The sequence below is a fragment of the Microcaecilia unicolor genome, chromosome 1 (genome assembly GCF_901765095.1).
Source record: "Microcaecilia unicolor chromosome 1, aMicUni1.1, whole genome shotgun sequence".
NCBI lineage: Eukaryota > Metazoa > Chordata > Amphibia > Gymnophiona > Siphonopidae > Microcaecilia > Microcaecilia unicolor.
In genome coordinates, this window is record NC_044031.1 from 548,276,004 (window position 1) to 548,295,112 (window position 19,109).

Here is a 19,109-nt window from a genome sequence, read left to right on the forward strand (position 1 = left end):
TAAGCTGGACTTGGCCAGGGAGGCTCCTGTGGTCCTGTTGCTCCCTCCCTCTCATCCTTAGCAATGGCAGCAGTTCCTAAGGGTGCCTGCACCTGACCTCTAAGCCTTCTTTCTGCCGCGTTCCGCCCGGGCCAAAATAGGAAGTGGCGTCAGAGGGGAGTGGGATGTGGCAGAGAGAAGGTTTCCTGATCAGCTGCAGGCAGCCTATCATAATCGGTGCTTCGGGAGAGTGGAAGGGAGTTGCAGGACTGCGAGATCCATTGTAAAGAAGTCGAGTTGGGTCATTAAACCTCCTTGAGTCAGGGAGCTGCAGCTTTCACTGGGAGTGCAACAAAGATTTTTGGGGGTGCATTTGCACCCCCCTATCGACACCAATGGTTGTTTCTGGCAGTTTACTTTTGGCGAGAGTACCGATGGTTTTTAAAGTGTTTGGCACAGAGTTTGAATATATCATGGCCAGGATCGGACTGTCTTTCTATTTGGTTTACTTTGATGCTGGGAATTTAGGAAAGTGTTTAGTTGGCTTGAGTGGCAGAGTTGGGGGTATCTAGTGTGTGCATCAGCTTGTTCAGGATGGGAGTCGGACTTTTAGTAAAGTCAAGAATGAGTTTGGTTTGGAGGCTAGACATTATTATCAATGATTGCAGGTCAGGCATTGACTGCAGTGCTCCAATTTGATTACACTGGCAGTGAGTGGGGATTCAGAGTTCAAGGATTGGAGTTTAAAGATTATTGGAATAATTGGAAGGGTGTCTACAATATATAGAATGGTTATGCTTAAGAGTGCGTTTAGGTGCAGATTGTTGGAACATGTCTGGGAGAAAGATTTGGGGGAAGAGTTTTCCGATTCATTGTGGGAGTACTTTTGGATTAGAGTACGTAGGCCATTCTTGTCTGCTTTGATTACATAATCACTCTTCTATGTAGCTCATAGAGCACTCTGGACCCCTCTGATGGTATCAAAGTTGACTGGGGATAGCTCTGATGTCTGTTGGTCTTGCAAGTCTGTTGTGGGATCCTTGTTTCATATACTGTCTGACTGTTCTAATTAAAAGCAATTTTGGGATCCAGTTTGGGATCAGGTTCAGTGTGTGTTTGGTATTCAGGTTGAGCTTAGTTACAGGATTGTGTTTTTGAGATTAGCTGCATTGCCTCGTGACCTGTGGGTGGAGGGAGGTGGGATAGAGGTAAGTTATTTGATGTGCTTATGGAAATTGCTATTCAATCATTCTTGTCTGAATGGAAAAGTAATTCTGTGTGGAGTATGATTGGGTGGTGGTGTATGTCTTGTCAGAAGGTATGAGGAGGTGGCTGCAATTAAGAGGAGGTACTTGTCATCAAACATATAAACGGCGAGTGACCTACTCACTCGCAAATGCGCAGTAGAGGCTTCCCTCTCTGTCCCGCCCCGCGTCAATACGTGATGACGGGGGGGGGGGGGGCGGGACAGAGAGGGAAACTGCACTGCCGAGGTTGATACCGCTCCCCCCCCCTACTCGGAGTCGCCGCCACCCCTCCACCCGGCCCGGGCCCTCTCTTCCCTTCTGAACTTACACATCCATTCGCCGAACGCAGCAACGCACATCAGCTCAGCTGCCCCTTCCTTCTGTGCCTGTGTCCCGCCCTCGCTGACGTTATGTCACGGGAGGGCGGGGCCACAGGCAGAGAAGGAAGTGCCCACCCACGGCAGCTGAGCCGATGTGCGTTGCTGCGTTCGGCAAATGGATGTGTAAGTTCAGAAGCGAAGAGAGGGCCCGGGCCGGGTGGAGGGGAGCAGTAGCGACCTCGTGGGGGAGGGGAAGGAAAACCCCAATACCAGCCCGTTTTTACGGACTCAACGGCTAGTCCTTTAATAGAATGTGGGCACCACTTGATACTTATTGTCAAGTTAGCAATGTGTAGTTTGTATGTAATCACAGCATTGCTTTACTATATGTCCTGGGAAGTGGGGGAGGGAGTTTTCAAATTTTGAATTGTTGCTGTTATTGTATTGTAATTTAAAGTCAATAAAAATATTGAACAAAAAAACAAACTGGAAAAATATTTTTCACTCAACACACAATTAAGTTCTTGAAGTTCGTGCCAGTGGTTAAAGTTACAGGAGGAAGCATCCAAAAACTGTTAATAATATTGTAGACTTTGGTAGGGCTTTTGCCTATTACTTGGGGGGAGGTGATAAGCATTATGGAACAACTATTTTTTGGGATCCTTCCAGCTATTTGTGATCTGGGTTGGCCACTGTTGGAAACAGGATACTGGACTTGATGGATCTCTGATCTGACCCTGTGTGGCATTTCTTATACTCAGGGCCATGCCTAGGGTCTCCGGTGCCCCCCTGCAGTTGGCCCCGCGCCCGCCCCCCGAAAACGATCGCTACACTACCCGCCCTCTTCTCCCCAGATCCTTTTCTTTTTGTTTAAATTTACCTCTGTCCGGCGGCAGCGTAGCGTTAGTGAGGAGGCGGCGCTCCTCCACCCCGACGTGTCAGTCTTCCCTTCGCTCAGTTCCCACCTTCTTCTGATGTCATTTCTGATGTCAGAAGAAGGCGGAACTGAGCGAAGGGAAGACTGACACGTCGGGGCGTGGGAGCGCCGCCTTCTTCTCACTAACGCTACGCTGCCGCCGGACAGAGGTAAATTTAAACAAAAAAAAAAGGAAAAGGATCTGGGGAGAAGAGGGCGAGGTAAGCATGGTGCGGCAGGGCGCCCCCCAGAGGATGGCGCCCTCCTGCCATGCTTACCTCGCTTACCGTGTTGGCATGGCCCTGCTTATACTCTTTTATCAATTCCTTCTGTACTGAACCCCAAACAGTTCCACGAGGAAGGCAGATTTTAGTTGTTTTGTACCTGAACTATGGGATGCTCTCTCTATTGATCTGCTAGTGGAACTTAACTTATTTCTTTCGGAAGAAACATATGCTTGACAAACAAATACATTGAAAAAAAACCTGTGTGTGTGTTCTGAGGACTTAGCACTACAAAACTGTTGTCATTACATAAACACTTTCTTCCTTAAATGAAATGTAATATGCATTCTTTCAGTAAAAATGTAGAGATAAATCCTAATATTTCATCTTTATTTTAAGTCCTGTAGGTTTCAGAATTTTTTCTTATTAATAAAAGATAGGCTTAGCAAGAACTAAAAGCAGGGGTATTGGGGGAGCTGTAAATTTGATTTGGCCTAGGTACCTTTTGATCTCTCCAAGGTAGACTTGGCAGATAGAAACTGGATGCATTTAATAGAAAAGCAATAAAATGATACCTGCACTGATTAAGTGAATGAAAATTAATCCAAATATGTGAAATACAAATCTGAATTTAAAAACATGTGTATGACGAGATTGCACAACAAAATACATGAGTGGTATGCAAACAGTGTGTATCCAGTGATAAATATGGCTGTTCCTTTTTGCTTTCTACATGACTAATACAGCTGATTGTTTACTGATTATTTTACAGGACGACCAGGAAACCTGTGGCTCTAGTTCCACAAACCGTAGCACCACAGAGAGTGCAAAGTCATCAGTGAAGTCACGCCGAGTTCAGCAAGCAGCCCCTACGGACACTGACTTCCCACCAGGTGACTTCTGTATTCCATTATGATAATGATAAATGCTGTCACTTCTCTTAAAGCAAGCTTTCAGTTCATGAATAGAAGATTAAGCTGATAACATTAGATCACCCTTTCTCTGTGGACAAGAAGGAATGTTCTACCACATGTCAGTGATGTGACCCACATTGTATGATTGACATCTTGCAGTTTATGGAGAAACACCAGTTGGCAATATAAATATAAACTGGCTTCTCTAGGGCTGTAAACAGATCAAGTGTGCAGGATAACCCTAATGAATAAGTGGAAAGTAAATTTGCATGTATACCACCTCCATTGTTTTCCAGTTCTGTTAGTCCTGAAACCCTGACTTGTTTATGATCTTCAAGCAGAGGCGGACTGAGAGTGGTCTGGGCCCCCTTACCGATACATCCCCTACCGCTGCACTGCTGCCCTCCCTACTGCTGCAACCGACACCCCCACTGCCACGGTCCTACCTGAAGGGCCCTGGTGGTCTAGTGGTCTCTGCTGGGGGGGGGGGGAGCATGTTCTTTCCTGCCCTTCACTGCCACTATTCCCCCGCCTGTCGGTGCTGCTGTGTTTTCAAAATGGCGGCTGAGACTTCCCACAGTACCCTTGCGGGTCTTGACAGTCTCGCGAGACTTCTGCAGGGATTCTCGGCCGCCATTTGTAAAGTACAGTGGTGCCAGTCAGGGTGAATAGCAGCAGCACAACGGGCAGGAAAGAACACGTTCCCCTCCGCAGATGCCACTAGATCACCAGTGGCACACCTTTAAAGGTACGACTGGGTAGGGCTGTAGAGTGCGGCAGGCATCCAGGCAGAGCTGTAGTTATTTAAACCTTTTAGAGGCAACAGTTTCAGCTATTAGAAATCTCACTAGCTATCTTATTGTAGCTGCTTGAGGGAGTGCTAGGGATGTAAATTTCTAGATGTAATAAATGACTGCATCTTGGAGCAACTGATCCAGGAACCAATGAGGGGGGAGCTATTTTACTTTATTTATTTATTTTTTGTCTATTAGATTGTAAGCTCTTTGAGCAGGGACTGTCTTTCTTCTATGTTTGTGCAGCGCTGCGTATGCCTTGTAGCGCTATAGAAATGCTAAATAGTAGTAGTAGTAGTAGTATTTTGGGTCTGATCCTTAGTGGAATGCAAGGCATAGTACAAGAGGTAACAGTGTTGGATCTGCTGGGAAACAGTGATCATAATGATTAAATTTGAGCTGATATCTGGAGTGAAGTCACTAAGGAAATGTACTGTAGCAGCTCTTAATTTTCGAAAGGGCGACTATGACAAAATAAGGAAAATGGTTAAAAAGAAGCTGAAAGAATCGGCCCCAAAGCTTAGGACTAATTCAGTCTTGAATGTTGTTTAAAAATACCATCGTGGAAGCCCAGACTAGATGTATTCCATATATTAACAAAGGTGGAAAAAGAGCAAATGACAGCCGGTATGGTTAAAAGGTGAGGTGAAATAGGCTATTAGAGCCAAAAGAACATCCTTCAAAACATTGAAAAAGGATCTGAATGAAGAAAATAAGAACCAACATAAGCACTGTCAAGCAAGATGCAAAGCATTGCTAAAGAAGGCTAAAAGAGAATATGAAGAAAAACTTGCCGCAGAGGCCAAAACTCATAGTAACACTTTTTTCAGATATATTAGAAGCGGGAAGACTGCGATGGAATCTGTGGGACTGTTAGATCAGGAAGAAGCACTTAGGGAGGACAAGGCCATATCAGATAGATTAAATGAATTCTTTTCTTCGGTCTTTACGGAAGAAGTTGTAAGAGATCTATGTATACTGGAAATGGTTTTTAGGGGTGATGATGTGGAGAAACGGAAAGAAATCTCTGTGAACTTTAAAGATGTTCTGAGCCAAATTGATGTTAAATGTGATAAATCACCTGGACCAGATGGTATATTTTGAAGGTGTGAATAAACACGTGGATAAAGCTGAGCCAGATGACATAGAGGGGCATAATTGAACGAAAACGTCTATCTCCATGGGTGTTTATCTCCGAGAACGGGTCCGTGAAGGGGCGGACCAAACCGTATTTTTGAAAAAAATAGACGTCCATGTTTTATTCGACAATTTGTGAGCTGGGCATTTTTGTTTTTCAGTGATAATGGAAAATGAAAGCGCCCAGCTCAAAAACGAATAAATCCAAGGCATTTGTTCGTGGGAGGGGCCAGGATTCGTAGTGCACTGGTCCCCCTCACATGCCAGGACACCAACCGGGCACCCTAGGGGGCACTTTTACAAAAACAAAAAAAAAGGTAAAAGAGCTCCCAGGTGCATAGCACCCTTCCCTTGTGTGTTGAGCCCCCCAAATCCCCCTCAAAACCCACCACCCACAAGTCTACACTATTACTATAGCTCTAAGGGGTGAAGGGGGGCACCTACATGTGGGTACAGTGGGTTTGGGGGGGTTGGACGACTAAGCATTAAGCAGCACAATTGTAACAGGTAGGGGGGGATGGGCCTGGGTCCACCTGCCTGAAGTCCACTGCACCCCCTAACAACTGCTCCAGGGACCTGCATACTGCTGGCAGGGAGGTGGGTATGAAATTTGAGGATGAAAATAAAAAGTTGTGAAACATCATTTTTTGTGGTGGGAGGGGGTTAGTGACCACTGGGGGAGTCAGGGGAGGTCATCCCCGATTCCCTCTGGTGGTAATCTGGTCATTTAGGGCACTTTTTGGGGCCTTATTCGTGAAAAAACAGGGTCCAGGAAAAGTGCCCTAAATTCTAGCTACAAACGCATACTTTTTTTCCATTATCGGCGAAAGGTGCCTATCTCTCCTCGGCCGATAACCACGCCCCAGTTCCACCTTCACCACGCCTTCGACACGCCCCCGTCAACTTTGTACGCTTCCGCGATGGAGTGCAGTTGAAAACGTCCAAAATCGGCTTTCCATTATACCGATTTATTCGTTTTTGTGAGGTAAACGTCTATCTCCCGATTTGGGTCGAAATCTAGGCGTTTTTCTCTTTCAATTATAAGGTGGATAGTGTACCTAGATTTTCAGAAAGCTTTTGACAAAGTACCTCATGAGAGATTCCTGAGAAAATTAAAGAGTCATGGGATAGGAGGCAATGTTCTTCTTTGGTTATTATTGGTTATTGGATAGAAAACATAGGATAGGGTTAAATGACCATTTTTCTCAATGGAGGAGGGTGAATAGTGGAGTGCCGCAGGGATCTGTACTGGGACCGGTGCTGTTTAACATATTTATAAATGATCTGGAAACTGGAACAATGAGTGAGGGATTAAATTTGCAGATGACATGAAACTATTCAAAGTTGTCAAAACGCATGCAGATGGTGAAAAACTGCAGGAAGACCTTAGGAAACTGGAAGACTGGGCATCTAAAGACAGTGTGTATGAACAAATTGGAAATCTAAAGGTGGACAAAGCCATGGGACTGGACGGGATCCACCCCAGGATATTGAGGGAGCTCAGAGAGGTTCTGGCGGGTCCTCTTAAAAATTTGTTTAATAAATCCTTGGAGACGGGAGAGGTTCCATGGGATTGGAAAAGAGTGGATGTGGTCCCTCTTCACAAAAGTAGTGATAGGGAAGAAGCTGGAAACTACAGGCCGGTAAGCCTCACTTCGGTTATTGGAAAGTAATGGAAACGATGCTGAAGGAAAGGATAGTGAATTTCCTGGAAGCCAATAAGTTGCAAGATCTGAGACAACATGGTTTTACCAAAGGTAAATCGTGCCAAACGAATCTCATTGAATTCTTTGACTGGGTGACTGGAGAATTCAATCATGGACGTGCTATACATGTAATCTACTTAGATTTCAGCAAAGCTTTTGACATGGTTCCCCCACAGGAGGCTCTTGAATAAACTTGACAGGCTGAAGATAGGACCCGACGTAGTGAACTGGATTAGGATCTGGTTGACAAACAGACGCCAGAAGGTGGTTGTTAATGGAATTCGCTTGGATGAGGGAAAGGTGAGTAGTGGAGTGCCTCAGGGATCGGTGCTGGGGCCGATTCTGTTCAATATATTTGTGAGTGACATTGCTGAAGGGTTAGAAGGTAAAGTTTGTCTTTTTGCGGATGATACTAAGATTTGTAACAGAGTGGACACCCCAGAGGGAGTGGAAAACATGAAAAAGGATCTGCAGAAGCTAGAAGAATGGTCTAAGGTTTGGCAATTAAAATTCAATGCAAAGTGATGCACTTAAGGGAGTAGAAATCCACGGGAGACGTATGTGTTAGGCGGTGAGAGTCTAATATTGAACCTGCAAATAGGTGGGAAAATGTGGGATGCAAATGTAATAAATAAATAAATAAATATGTACAGACAGGAAGAGGGATCTTGGGGTGATAGTATCTGAGGATCTGAAGGCAACGAAACAGTGTGACAAGGGTGTGGCCGTAGCCAGAAGACTGCTAGGCTGTATAGAGAGAGGTGTGACCAGCAGAAGAAAGGAGGTGTTGATGACCCTGTACAAGTCGTCGGTGAGGCCCTACCTGGAGTATTGTGTTCAGTTTTGGAGGCCGTATCTTGCTAAGGATGTAAAAAGAATTGAAGCGGTGCAAAGAAAAGCTACAAAAATGGTATGGGATTTGCGTCACAAGATGTATGAGGAGAGACTTGATGACCTGAACATGTATACCCTGGAGGAAAGGAGAAACAGGGGTGATATGATACAAACGTTTAAATATTTGAAAGGCATTAATCCACAAACGAACCTTTTCCAGAGATAGGAAGGCGGTAGAACTAGAGGACATGAAATGAGATTGAAGGGGCGTAAAGTCAAGAAAAATGTCAGGAAGTATTTTTTCACGGAGAGAGTGGTGGATACTTGGAATGCCCTCCCGCGGGAGGTGGTGGAGATGAAAACGGTATAGGAATTAAAAAATGCGTGGGATAAACTTAAAGGAATCCTGTTCAGAAGGAATGGATCCTCAGAAGCTTAGCGGAGATTGGGTGGCAGCACCTGTGGTGGGAGGCGGAGCCATTGGTTGGGAGGCGGGGCTAGTTCTGGGCAGACTTATACGGTCTGTGCCCTGAAAATGGCAGATACAAATCATGGTCAGGTATACACATAAAGTAGCACATATGAGTTTATCTTGTTGGGCAGACTGGACCGTACTGGTCTTTCTCTGCTGTCATCTACTATGTTACTAAATGGCAGATGAAACTTAATGTAGACAAATGCAAAGTGATGCACATTGGGAAGAATAATCTGAATCTTAGTTATCTGACGCTAGGGTTCACTTTAGGAGTCAGCACTCAAGAAAAAGACCTAGGTGTCACTGTAGACAATACGCTGAAATCTTCTGCCCATGTGCGGTGGCAGCCAAAAAAGCAAACAGGATTCTAGGAATTATTAGGAGAGGGATGCAAAAGAAGACCAGAAATATTATAGTGCCTCTGTATCACTCCATGGTGCGACCTCACCTTGAGTATTGCATTCAGTTCTGGTCGCCATATCTCAAAAAAGATATAGTGGAATTAAAAAAGGTTCAAAGAAGAGTTACCAGAATGATAAAGGGAATGGAACTGTTCCCATATGAGGAAAGGCTAAAGAGGTTAGGGCTCTTGGAAAAGAGACGGATGAGTGGGGATATGATTGAAGTCTACAAATCCTGAATGGTATGGAGGGTGGAGGTGAATCGATTTTTCACTCATTCAAAAAAATACAAATACCAAGGTACCCTCAATGAAATTGCATGGAAATACCTTTAAAACAAATAGGAGGAAATAATTTTTCACTCAAAGAATAGTTAAGCTCTCAGACTCATTGCCGGACGATGTGGTAATGGCGGTTAGTGTATCTGGGTTTAAAATAGATTTGGTTATGCTCCTGGAGAAAAGTCCATAGTCTGTTATTTAGATGGACATGGGGGAAGCCACTGCTTGCCCTGGGATTGGTAGCATGGATGAATTGGGTTTCTTGGCCACTGTTGGAAGTAGGATACTGTGCAAGATGGACCATTGGTCTGACCCAGTATGACACTTCTTATGTTCTTAAGGATGATTGTAAATTGGAAAAATCTGAAAAGGGCATGAGTAGTGATACCTGGAAACTGGATCCTGTTTTCTCACAAGATGTTTAGTAATTAAAACAGCTAGGCTTGATTATATATCTGGAGCGGTACAAACCTCTGTGTGTCTCAACTGCAATCAAATTAGAGTAAGTGACCTTGTTGCTTTAACACTCAGAATGTTTTCAGAGAAAAAGAATAGTTTATATTGAACATAAAACATTTTTCCATTAACTGTTGAATACTGATATTATTCCCAGAGAAACTCACGCAATTATGTAGAAAATTCTCAGAAACAATTGACAATAACATTTATTATATATTTTTTTTATAGGAACAATATGTTTTATGGGATTTTTTCTGATGAGAAAATAGCTGTTTTTTTTTCTTGGCTGTGAATGTTTCAACTTGCATCTAAACAATGTAAATTTTTGTGTTTAATTTTAAGTCTGAAAAAGCAGGCTAGTTTGATAGAAAAGTTTAAGGTATAACACTAAAATAGAAATTTAACAGAACATTTGAACCATCATTAGTCCTAGAGACTGTGCTGGGCATCTTTTCCCCAAGTAGATTGTATGTATGTTGGCTAGACCAATTTTTTTTAAAATTTTTATTTATAACCATTTAAAGTTTTACAAGTGATAAAACCACTTGCCGGAAATACAGAGAAAGTAATACATAGGCATTATTTCAGTCAGGTAATTCTTTTCTCTTCCTTAGACCACTAAATAGGGAGAATGAAACAAGACAAGATCAATTAAACAGTAAACAGAGAAAAAAGTGGTATTAACCTGATTATCCCCAGATATTACTCGTCTAATTCATTATTCCACATTGATCATCTGGTTGGCTTCTTCAAAGCCAATACGGTGTATAGTCATATCTGTCGCGTCTCTCGCGCTTGCCGCGCTCTCGGGGACCTTGGCATCCTTTCAGGCTTCTTTCCCGGGAGCACGGGGTTTGTGAGTCCATAGGCCACTACCGTGGAGCGGCAGTGGCAGGCAAGATCACCTTCCAGGTGGAGATGAGACAACCCTGGACCGGAACCCCGGACTGGAGTTCTACACAGGAATACTCGGAACTGGAACGCACCGGACGGGTGCGCACTGGAGTGGGGCCCGCTAGCCTGGACACACTGGAGTGGCCCCACTGGACTGGAACATACAGGAGTGAAACCCGCTGGACTGGAACACACTGGACCTAGGCTTCACCTACACTTGACCGCCTTTCCCCGAGGGTTGAGCCCTCAGGTTCTGGCAGCCGGTAGGACTTACAGGAAAACCCGGAACTGGAACTTGCAAGCAGGAACAGCAGGAATGAAGATCCAGGAGTGCCCCCTGGCACCTAGGCGGAGGCAAGGCAGACAGGCAGGGACTGTCCGGATTCTGGCAGTCGGCAGGTTTCACACAATGACTAGTAAACTGTACCCAGGCTAATAGGAACGCTATACCCAGGCAAACCAGTCATACACAAGAAACATACACAGAACAAACTCAGGAGACTTAGGAAGCTATACACCAGCTAACCACAAAGCTGTGCCCAAGCTAACAAGTCATGCACTGCAAACATACACAGAACACTAGCAAAGCTATACACAGGCTACAAGCCACACGGTGCCTAAGCTGGCTAGTCAAGTATTAGGAACAAACACAGGGAACTAGCAAAGCTAAGCACAGGCTAATAAGCCAGACGGTGCCTAAGCTGGCTAGTCTACACTAGGAACAATCACAGTCTTGGGATAGTGGCTAGCAAGGGCGGCTAGTCTAACACTAGGAACAAATACAGACTCGGGATAGTGGCTAGCAAGGGCGGCTAGTCTAACACTAGGAGCAAACAGAGAACTAGCAGAGCTATGCACAGGCTACAAGCCAGACGGTGCCTAAGCTGGCTAGTCTACACTAGGAACAATCACAGTCTTGGGATAGTGGCTAGCAAGGGCGGCTAGTCTAACACTAGGAACAAACACAGAGAACTAGCAGAGCTAAGCACAGGCTACAAGCCAGACGGTGCCTAAGCTGGCTAGTCTACACTAGGAACAATCACAGTCTTGGGATAGTGGCTAGCAAGGGCGGCTAGTCTAACACTAGGAACAAACACAGTCTCGGGATAGTGGCTAGCAAGGGCGGCTAGTCTAACACTAGGAACAAACGCAGAGAACTAGCAGAGCTATGTACAGGCTACAAGCCAGACGGTGCCTAAGCTAATTAGTCATGCACTGGAAACAAACACAGAGAACTAGCAGAGCTATGCACAGGCTACAAGCCAGACGGTGCCTAAGCTAACTAGTCATGCACTGGAAACACACACAGAGAACTAGCAGAGCTATGCACAGGCTACAAGCCAGACGGTGCCTAAGCTGGCTAGTCTAAACGAACACAGAGCACTAGCAAAGCTATGCACAGGCTACAAGCCAGACGGTGCCTAAGCTAACTAGTCATGCACTGGAAACAAACACAGAGAACTAGCAGAGCTATGCACAGGCTACAAGCCAGACGGTGCCTAAGCTAGCTAGTCTAAACAAACATAGAACACTAGCAAAGCTATACACAGGCTACAAGCCAGACGGTGCCTAAGCTAGCTAGTCTAACAAACATAGAAACTCACACAGAGCAAACACTGAAACCGTGTACAGAGCACTCTATACACCAGGACCTTTAGATGAGATGCAAAGGCCAGGACTGTAGTCTCCAAGTGATTAATAAAGCCCTTCAACACCAGAGCCACAGCTGCAGCAATCACCTTGCAACCAAACAGAGGCTTGACACACAGAGCAGTCAGCCCATAGGAAGGAACAGCGGAAGCCATCTTGGATACTGGCAAAGAGGAGGAGGCGGCAGCCATCTTGGAAGAGGCATAGCCCACACAGGTGAGGTTCAGTAGGGCAATCAGCACACAGAGCCAGAGAGAACCTAAGACAGACACAGACACAGAGACAAGCAGAAGCCAGCACAGACACTGACTCCCAGAAACAGGGTAAGTCTGAGGGTTGTCACGGCTACGGACGGGACAATATCATTTAATTGAAAACTTACTTATTGTCCAATATTAGTTAGAATGTAATCAGATGTATTATTTCTTTCTCTTTTAGAAACCAGACTATACAGAGACGTTTCAGTATCTGGCTAAAAATCATCAAAGGTCTTTCTCAAGACTATTTAACCTCTAGACCATTCAACCTCTAGATGGAGACCATTCAACCTCTAGACCGATTCCTAGTACCAGAATCATTTAAGACTCCTGAGGCAGGCCTGTGTCGAGTCTGTGAATAAAGTGGTATTTTGTACATCAGTATGCCGTTTCCCTGGAGTCATTGGTCCACTTCCCTCTAACTGCTGTTTTCTCGTGGGAGTCGGTGTTCATCCTGTTCGGTGGATCACCTCCTCCACAGTACATAAAAGATCACCTCAATGCCACAGCAAAGCTACCCCAGCACCCCAGACCACCCTTGGGAACTATAGAACTGGCAAATGCCAGATCAGCTGCAAAGAAATCCTCAGTGATCCAAGATGTCATACATGAACAGCATCTTGACATCCTAGGAATAAGTGAATCCTAGCTAGATGAATGTGGGGGTTTACCACTGGCTGAACTATGCCTAACAGGTTTCATTATCTAACATCAACCAAGACCAGGAAGACGGGGTGGAGGGGTAGCAGTCTTGATTCGGGATACAATCAAACCGCAGAATCTCTATCTCCCAGCTAAATGAATCAGAATCTCTTTTAATCCAGCTTGAAGAGGAGGAATCAATCTGGCTACTCATGGTTACCGAGCACCTCAAAACAATACATTATCTGTACAAGAACTCCTAGACCTGATTACTGAAGTGATCCTGAATTACCCTAGGATGGTGATCATGGGAGATTTCAATCTACACATCGAATCCCCAGATACCACCACAGCTGCCTTTCTGGACACGATGGCAGCACTAGGATACACACAGGTGATCAATGCTCCAACCCATGACAAGGGTCACATACTAGATTTGGTATTCTACAAAGCGGTTGACATCCCCAAATTTTGAGATAGCAGTACTGAAATAACACCCCTATCACGGTCAGACTATTTTCTAATTAAATTTTTCCTAAGTGACCACCTGAAACGGCACCTCCCAGAGTTTGTAAGGTGATCAGAGACAAAAAAAAAAAGCTGACCGTCGAGAATTTCATAGAGGCCTTGGACTATCCACATGTGGATGAAAAGACAACTACAGTGTCAGAACAGGTTGACATTTGGAATACATACTTAGCCAAGACATTAGAGAAAATAGCACCACTTAAAAAGGTCATATGCCTAATCACAAAAGCTCACTTTGGTTTTCTCCAGAACTTCGAATCCTTAAACACGAAGGACAGAAACTGGAAAGGAAATGGCGGAATCTTGCCTGAATAAAGACAGGCTAAACTGTAGGAAACACATGACAAAGTATCGCCAAGCTTTAACAGCAACCAAAAAAACAATATTTGTTTCAATGCATTGCATGGGTTGCCAATTCAACCAAGCAGTTGTTCAGTAAAGTAAACAGCCTACTGCAATCTCCACAACAGAACCAGCCTGCCCAGTCAAAACTGGACTGCTATGATTTTGCTGCTTACTTTGCCAACAAAATTAAAAGACTCCGCCAGGATTCACAGGCAATCCCACCCAGCCTCAACTCACTTAACCAGGAGTGCACAAACTCGCCTCCTCATGACAGAGACAGATGGGACACTTTTAACCCAATAACAGAGGAAAGCCTTGACAAAATCCTAAGAGACATTCGACCAACTACCTGCTCCCTCGACCCCTGCTTATCAAAGATAGTGCAGCAGTCAAGTATGGGCAGTGGTTCACCCTTTGCTAAACAACCTTGACAGTGACAAACTTGAAAGTTACTGGCCAGTATCCAACATCCCATTTCTAGGGAAACTTGTAGAACAAACAGTCTGTGTTTAACTCAGTGATTGGCTAGAAGAGAGAAACTGGCTAGATTCATGTCAATTTGGATTCAGATCCGGTTATGGAACAGAAACAGTCCTTGTTTCCCTACTAGATGATCTTCATAGAATCCGAGACAGGGGATTTGCCTCGGTGTTAGTATTGCTAGATTTCTCAGCAGCTTTTGACATTGTGGATCATGATATCATGCTAGCATGACTGGCAGAAACAGGTATCAATGGAACAGTACTTGCATGATTCAGATCCTATATATCAGACAGGCAAACAATGTTTGGCAGCATGTTATTGCCACCATGGACACTGACCTGTGCGGTACCACAGAGATCAATACTGTCACCCATTCTGTTCAATAGTTACCTCAAGCTACTAGACAAACTGATTTGATCAATGGACACTTGGTTCTACATCTGTGCGGATGATGTGCAGCTACTCAAACCCATTGAACCCGACTTACCTACAGCCCTGAATAAACTGATTATCTGTCTAACATCAATTCACAATCTTTGCCTGAACCCAAGTAAAACCGAGCTTTTCTGGGTCACTAACACAAGTGCACACGTACCTGACATCAAAATCTCTTTTGGGAAGTATGAACTCAGTCTCAAATCACAAGTCAGGAACCTTGGAATACAGTTACATTCAACACTTACTCTGATTCCCCAAATCCAAGTAACCAAGTTCTGCTTCTACTATTTGCGACAACTACTCTGCCTCTCTCCTTACATCAAGAAGGAAAATCTTATCCCAGTTGTGCTTGCCATGATAACATCAAGACTGGATTACTGTAATGCAGTCTACAATGGTCAGACTACAAAGGATCTGCACCAGCTCCAATTGATTCAGAATGCTGCAGCAAGACGCATAGAAGGTTGCAAGCAACGTGACCACATTACACCATTTTTGCAAAATCTTCATTTGCTACCAGTACAATAAAGGGCTACATTTAAAACTGTGTCTGTTCTTCAAGGCCCTTAAAGGAAGTGACTCCGAGTACTTGAAGAACAGGATGATCCTCTACACACCTCCAAGGACACTAAGGTCCTCCCAAGGGTATCCCTAACCACATCCTCTCCAAAAGACATTACACGATGTGATACCCGCAAGCAAGCCTTCTCTGGAGTAGCCTCCATATTCTGGAATGCACTCCTTGAAAGGCTCCTCTTAAGACAAGACTATCTCTACTTCAGGAAGCAGGTGAAAGCTTGGCTCTTCAACCAGGCCTTTAATGGAAGAAGTAACTAACTTGTTAGTCTCGCACACGCACACAAAGAGCGACATAGGCTGCACATACTTCAGTAGGATATGTTTATCCATTCTTACCGTAGCTGAGATAACATTTAATCATCTCTCTGACCTCATGTGCAACTTTCTTTAAATTAGTCACTTTATTTTCTAACTTCTCTTACTCTCTTACCTATCTATATGTTCCATCTTTGCTTATACCCTAAGCTGTCTATTAAAATGTTCTATTACGTATTGTGTTGACATTTTAAGTAGTATACTATGCCATACTTTGTATTGTTATTTGAATATTTTTACTGCTGTAATTGTCGCTTATGTTTGATCTATTCTTACTGTACACCGCCTTGAGTGAATTCTTTCAAAAATGTGGTAAATAAATCCTAATAAATAAATAAAATAAATATAGGTCTGGCAAAAGCCCAAGCGGAAGAACAAATGGCTAGAAATGTAAGGAGGGGAGACAAATTTGTATATTAGTGAAAGGAGGAAGGTTGTGAAACTGAAAGATGCTGTGAACCATATGTGGAGAATGATGAGGAAAAACAAACCTGCTAAACAAATACTTCTGTTTTTATGGAAGAAAATTCTGGAGAAGGACCATGATTGGTTGGCAAAGGTACATATGAGAATGGAGTGGATATAGCACCATTCACGGAAGAAAGTGTTTATAAACAACTTGAAAATTTGAAGGTGGACAAAGTTGTGGAACCAGATAGAATCCATCCCAGGATATTGAGGGAGCTCAGAGAGATTCTGGCGGGTCCTCTTAAAGATTTGTTTAACAAAGCCTTGGAGACATTCCATGGGATTGGAGAAGAGCGGATGTGGTCCCACATCACAAAAGTGATGACAGAGAAGAAGCTGGAAACTACAGGCCATAAGCCTCACTTTGGTTAATGTAAAAGTAATGGAAGCATTGCTGAAAGAAAGGATAGTGAATTTTCTGGAATCCAATAGGTTACAAGATTCAAGACAACATGGTTTTACCAAAGGTAAATTGTGCCAAATAAATCTGAGTTCTTTGACCGGGTGACCAGAGAATTGGATCAAGAAGTGCTCTAGATGTAATCTACTTAGATTTCAGCAAAGTGTTTGACACAGACTTGACAGACTGAAGTTAGGACCCGAAGTGGTGAACTGGATTAAGAACTGGTTGACAGACGGATGCCAGAGAGTGGTGGTTAATGGAATTCAATCGGAGAAAGGAAAGGTGAGTAGAGTGCCTCAAGGATCGGTTCTGAGGGCGATTTTGTTCAATATATTTGTGAGTGAGATCGCCGAAGGGTTAGAAGGTAAGGTTTGCCTTTTTGCAGATGATACCAGGATTTGTAACAGAGTGGACACCCTAGGAGGGAGTGGAAAACATGAAAAAGGATCTGCAAAAATTTGAAGAATGGTCTGATATTTGGCAATTAAAATTCAATGTAAAGAAGTGCAGAGTGATGAACTTAGGGAGTAGAAATCCAGGGGAACCATAAATGCTAGGAGGTGAGAGGCAGGTATGCACAGACAGGGAGAGATTTATTCCTTAGTGTAATTTGTTGCATACTTCCTTCTCATGGACCTTTACAGTGGTCCAAGAAAAGAGAAAAATGCTCTTTATTGTGAAGAATAGAATAATAATATTTAAAGATTTGGTTTATATCATCTTAATTCTAAAGTTTAAATTATCCCTGGAAAAGTACCTTCACACATTTACACATACCAACTTGTTGAGGGTACTTTACTGGAGGAAAAATATGTGTATATGTTTGAAAATGCCAACATTGTGTCTAACCTTGTCCCCAGGAATGCTTCCCTCTGTAGTGGATAAAAGTACATATAAAATGGCACTGTGTACGTACTTATAGCCACATTTAGGGCAGGCGATTTTTATAAAAGCTCATTTCTATGTATAATGCACTGTTTTACTTGTGGTAAAGGCTTTTCAAGTTGTCCTCAATGTAACCCATGGCAGTCAGCATTTTTTTATACTTGGATATTCAGATGCTGGGCCATCACTAGATACTGGTACTGAATATCTGGGTATTCAGAACCTGATCAGTGTCCGTACCCACATAGCTATCTAAAGAAGTTAGAACAACTGTTTTGCTATCTTTACTTGACCAGGTAGTTAACTGGGTACTGGTACTGAATATCAGTGATACTCTGATAACTTTAGGCTCCACTTTAGATCTGTTCCGCACTACCAGAGAGTGCTGAGGTGTTCACACATGATATTCTGTATTTTAGACCAGCAATATATAAAAATTATAGTATCAGCATTTATACTTTGAGTCTTGCATAATTCTTGTGTAGACCAGGGCTGTGATCAAAATTGTGTGGGGAGAATTGCGCTTACCTCTCTGTGGTTAGAAACTACTTTGAAATCCAAGCAATTTGAGTTTTCAGCTCAGCAATTTAGTTGGTTCTCTCTTGGATATTCAGCCTTGCAAAATATGCCATTTACCCATATAAGTGACACTACTTATATATGCTAAGCTCTGAGTGATGCTGCTACTTTTTTGAATGTTTTCTTTTGTAAAATGATGTCTTCTGCTGTGTGTCACTCAAAACATGCCTATTTTTTCATGGCTGTTGGTCTTTGTACTAAAGGCTTGTCATTCAGTAAGCCTTTTGTAAAATACTATGCAAATTTTGAACATTCATTTTCCAACCTAGAGCTTCCCAAACTGCTCTTCTTTTTCCATATAAACTTCTTTGTCACCTATATTCCTTTACTGAATTGCTTCTTTTCTTGCCAGTTCCTTCTTGTGCCCGCTTAGAAACTACCTGCCAATATGCATTTTTCTATTAGTGACCCACTTATGGAATTCACTACCATGCGAATTAAGAACAGAACTATCATTATATAGGTTCAAAGTCACCTTTGAAGGCTTTCTTTTTTGATAGGCTTTTCCTAACTAGTGGCATACCCAAGCTGCCTTGCAGGATCCAGAAGTGGACATCTGTTTCTCCCTTTCAGACTTATGCACTATTTATTTGTGCTATCTCCTTTTGATGTGGTTCTTTCCTATCTGAACTTTCCTTTCATTTATTCCTGCTTTTGAATTTTAATTTTAATTGTAAACTGCTGCTACCCAGAATATTAGCCTTGAATATTGACCACTTAGTGAATACTTGAAATGTAAACAATATTGTTAACTCTCAATTTCTCTTTTGCAGGTTATGTGCAGAGTTTGATTAGACGTGTTGTAAATAACGTCAATATTGTGGTCAACAATCTCATTTTAAAGTATGTGGAAGATGATATTGTTCTGTCTGTCAATATTACTTGTGCTGAATGTTACACAGCTGATGAGTTCTGGGATCGGGCTTTCATGGATATATCTGGTAAGTAATTTTCAC

General features: G+C 43.3%; 1 protein-coding gene across 1 annotated transcript in view; it reads left to right on the plus strand.

Moving 5' to 3' along the window:
- The window catches only part of VPS13B (vacuolar protein sorting 13 homolog B), a 1,674,799-nt gene that overhangs the window by 91,090 nt on the left and 1,564,600 nt on the right, over nt 1–19,109 (plus strand). The window contains 2 exon segments of the mRNA XM_030217225.1: nt 3,459–3,579; nt 18,927–19,094. Coding sequence (XP_030073085.1) covers nt 3,459–3,579; nt 18,927–19,094 — 289 coding nt within the window.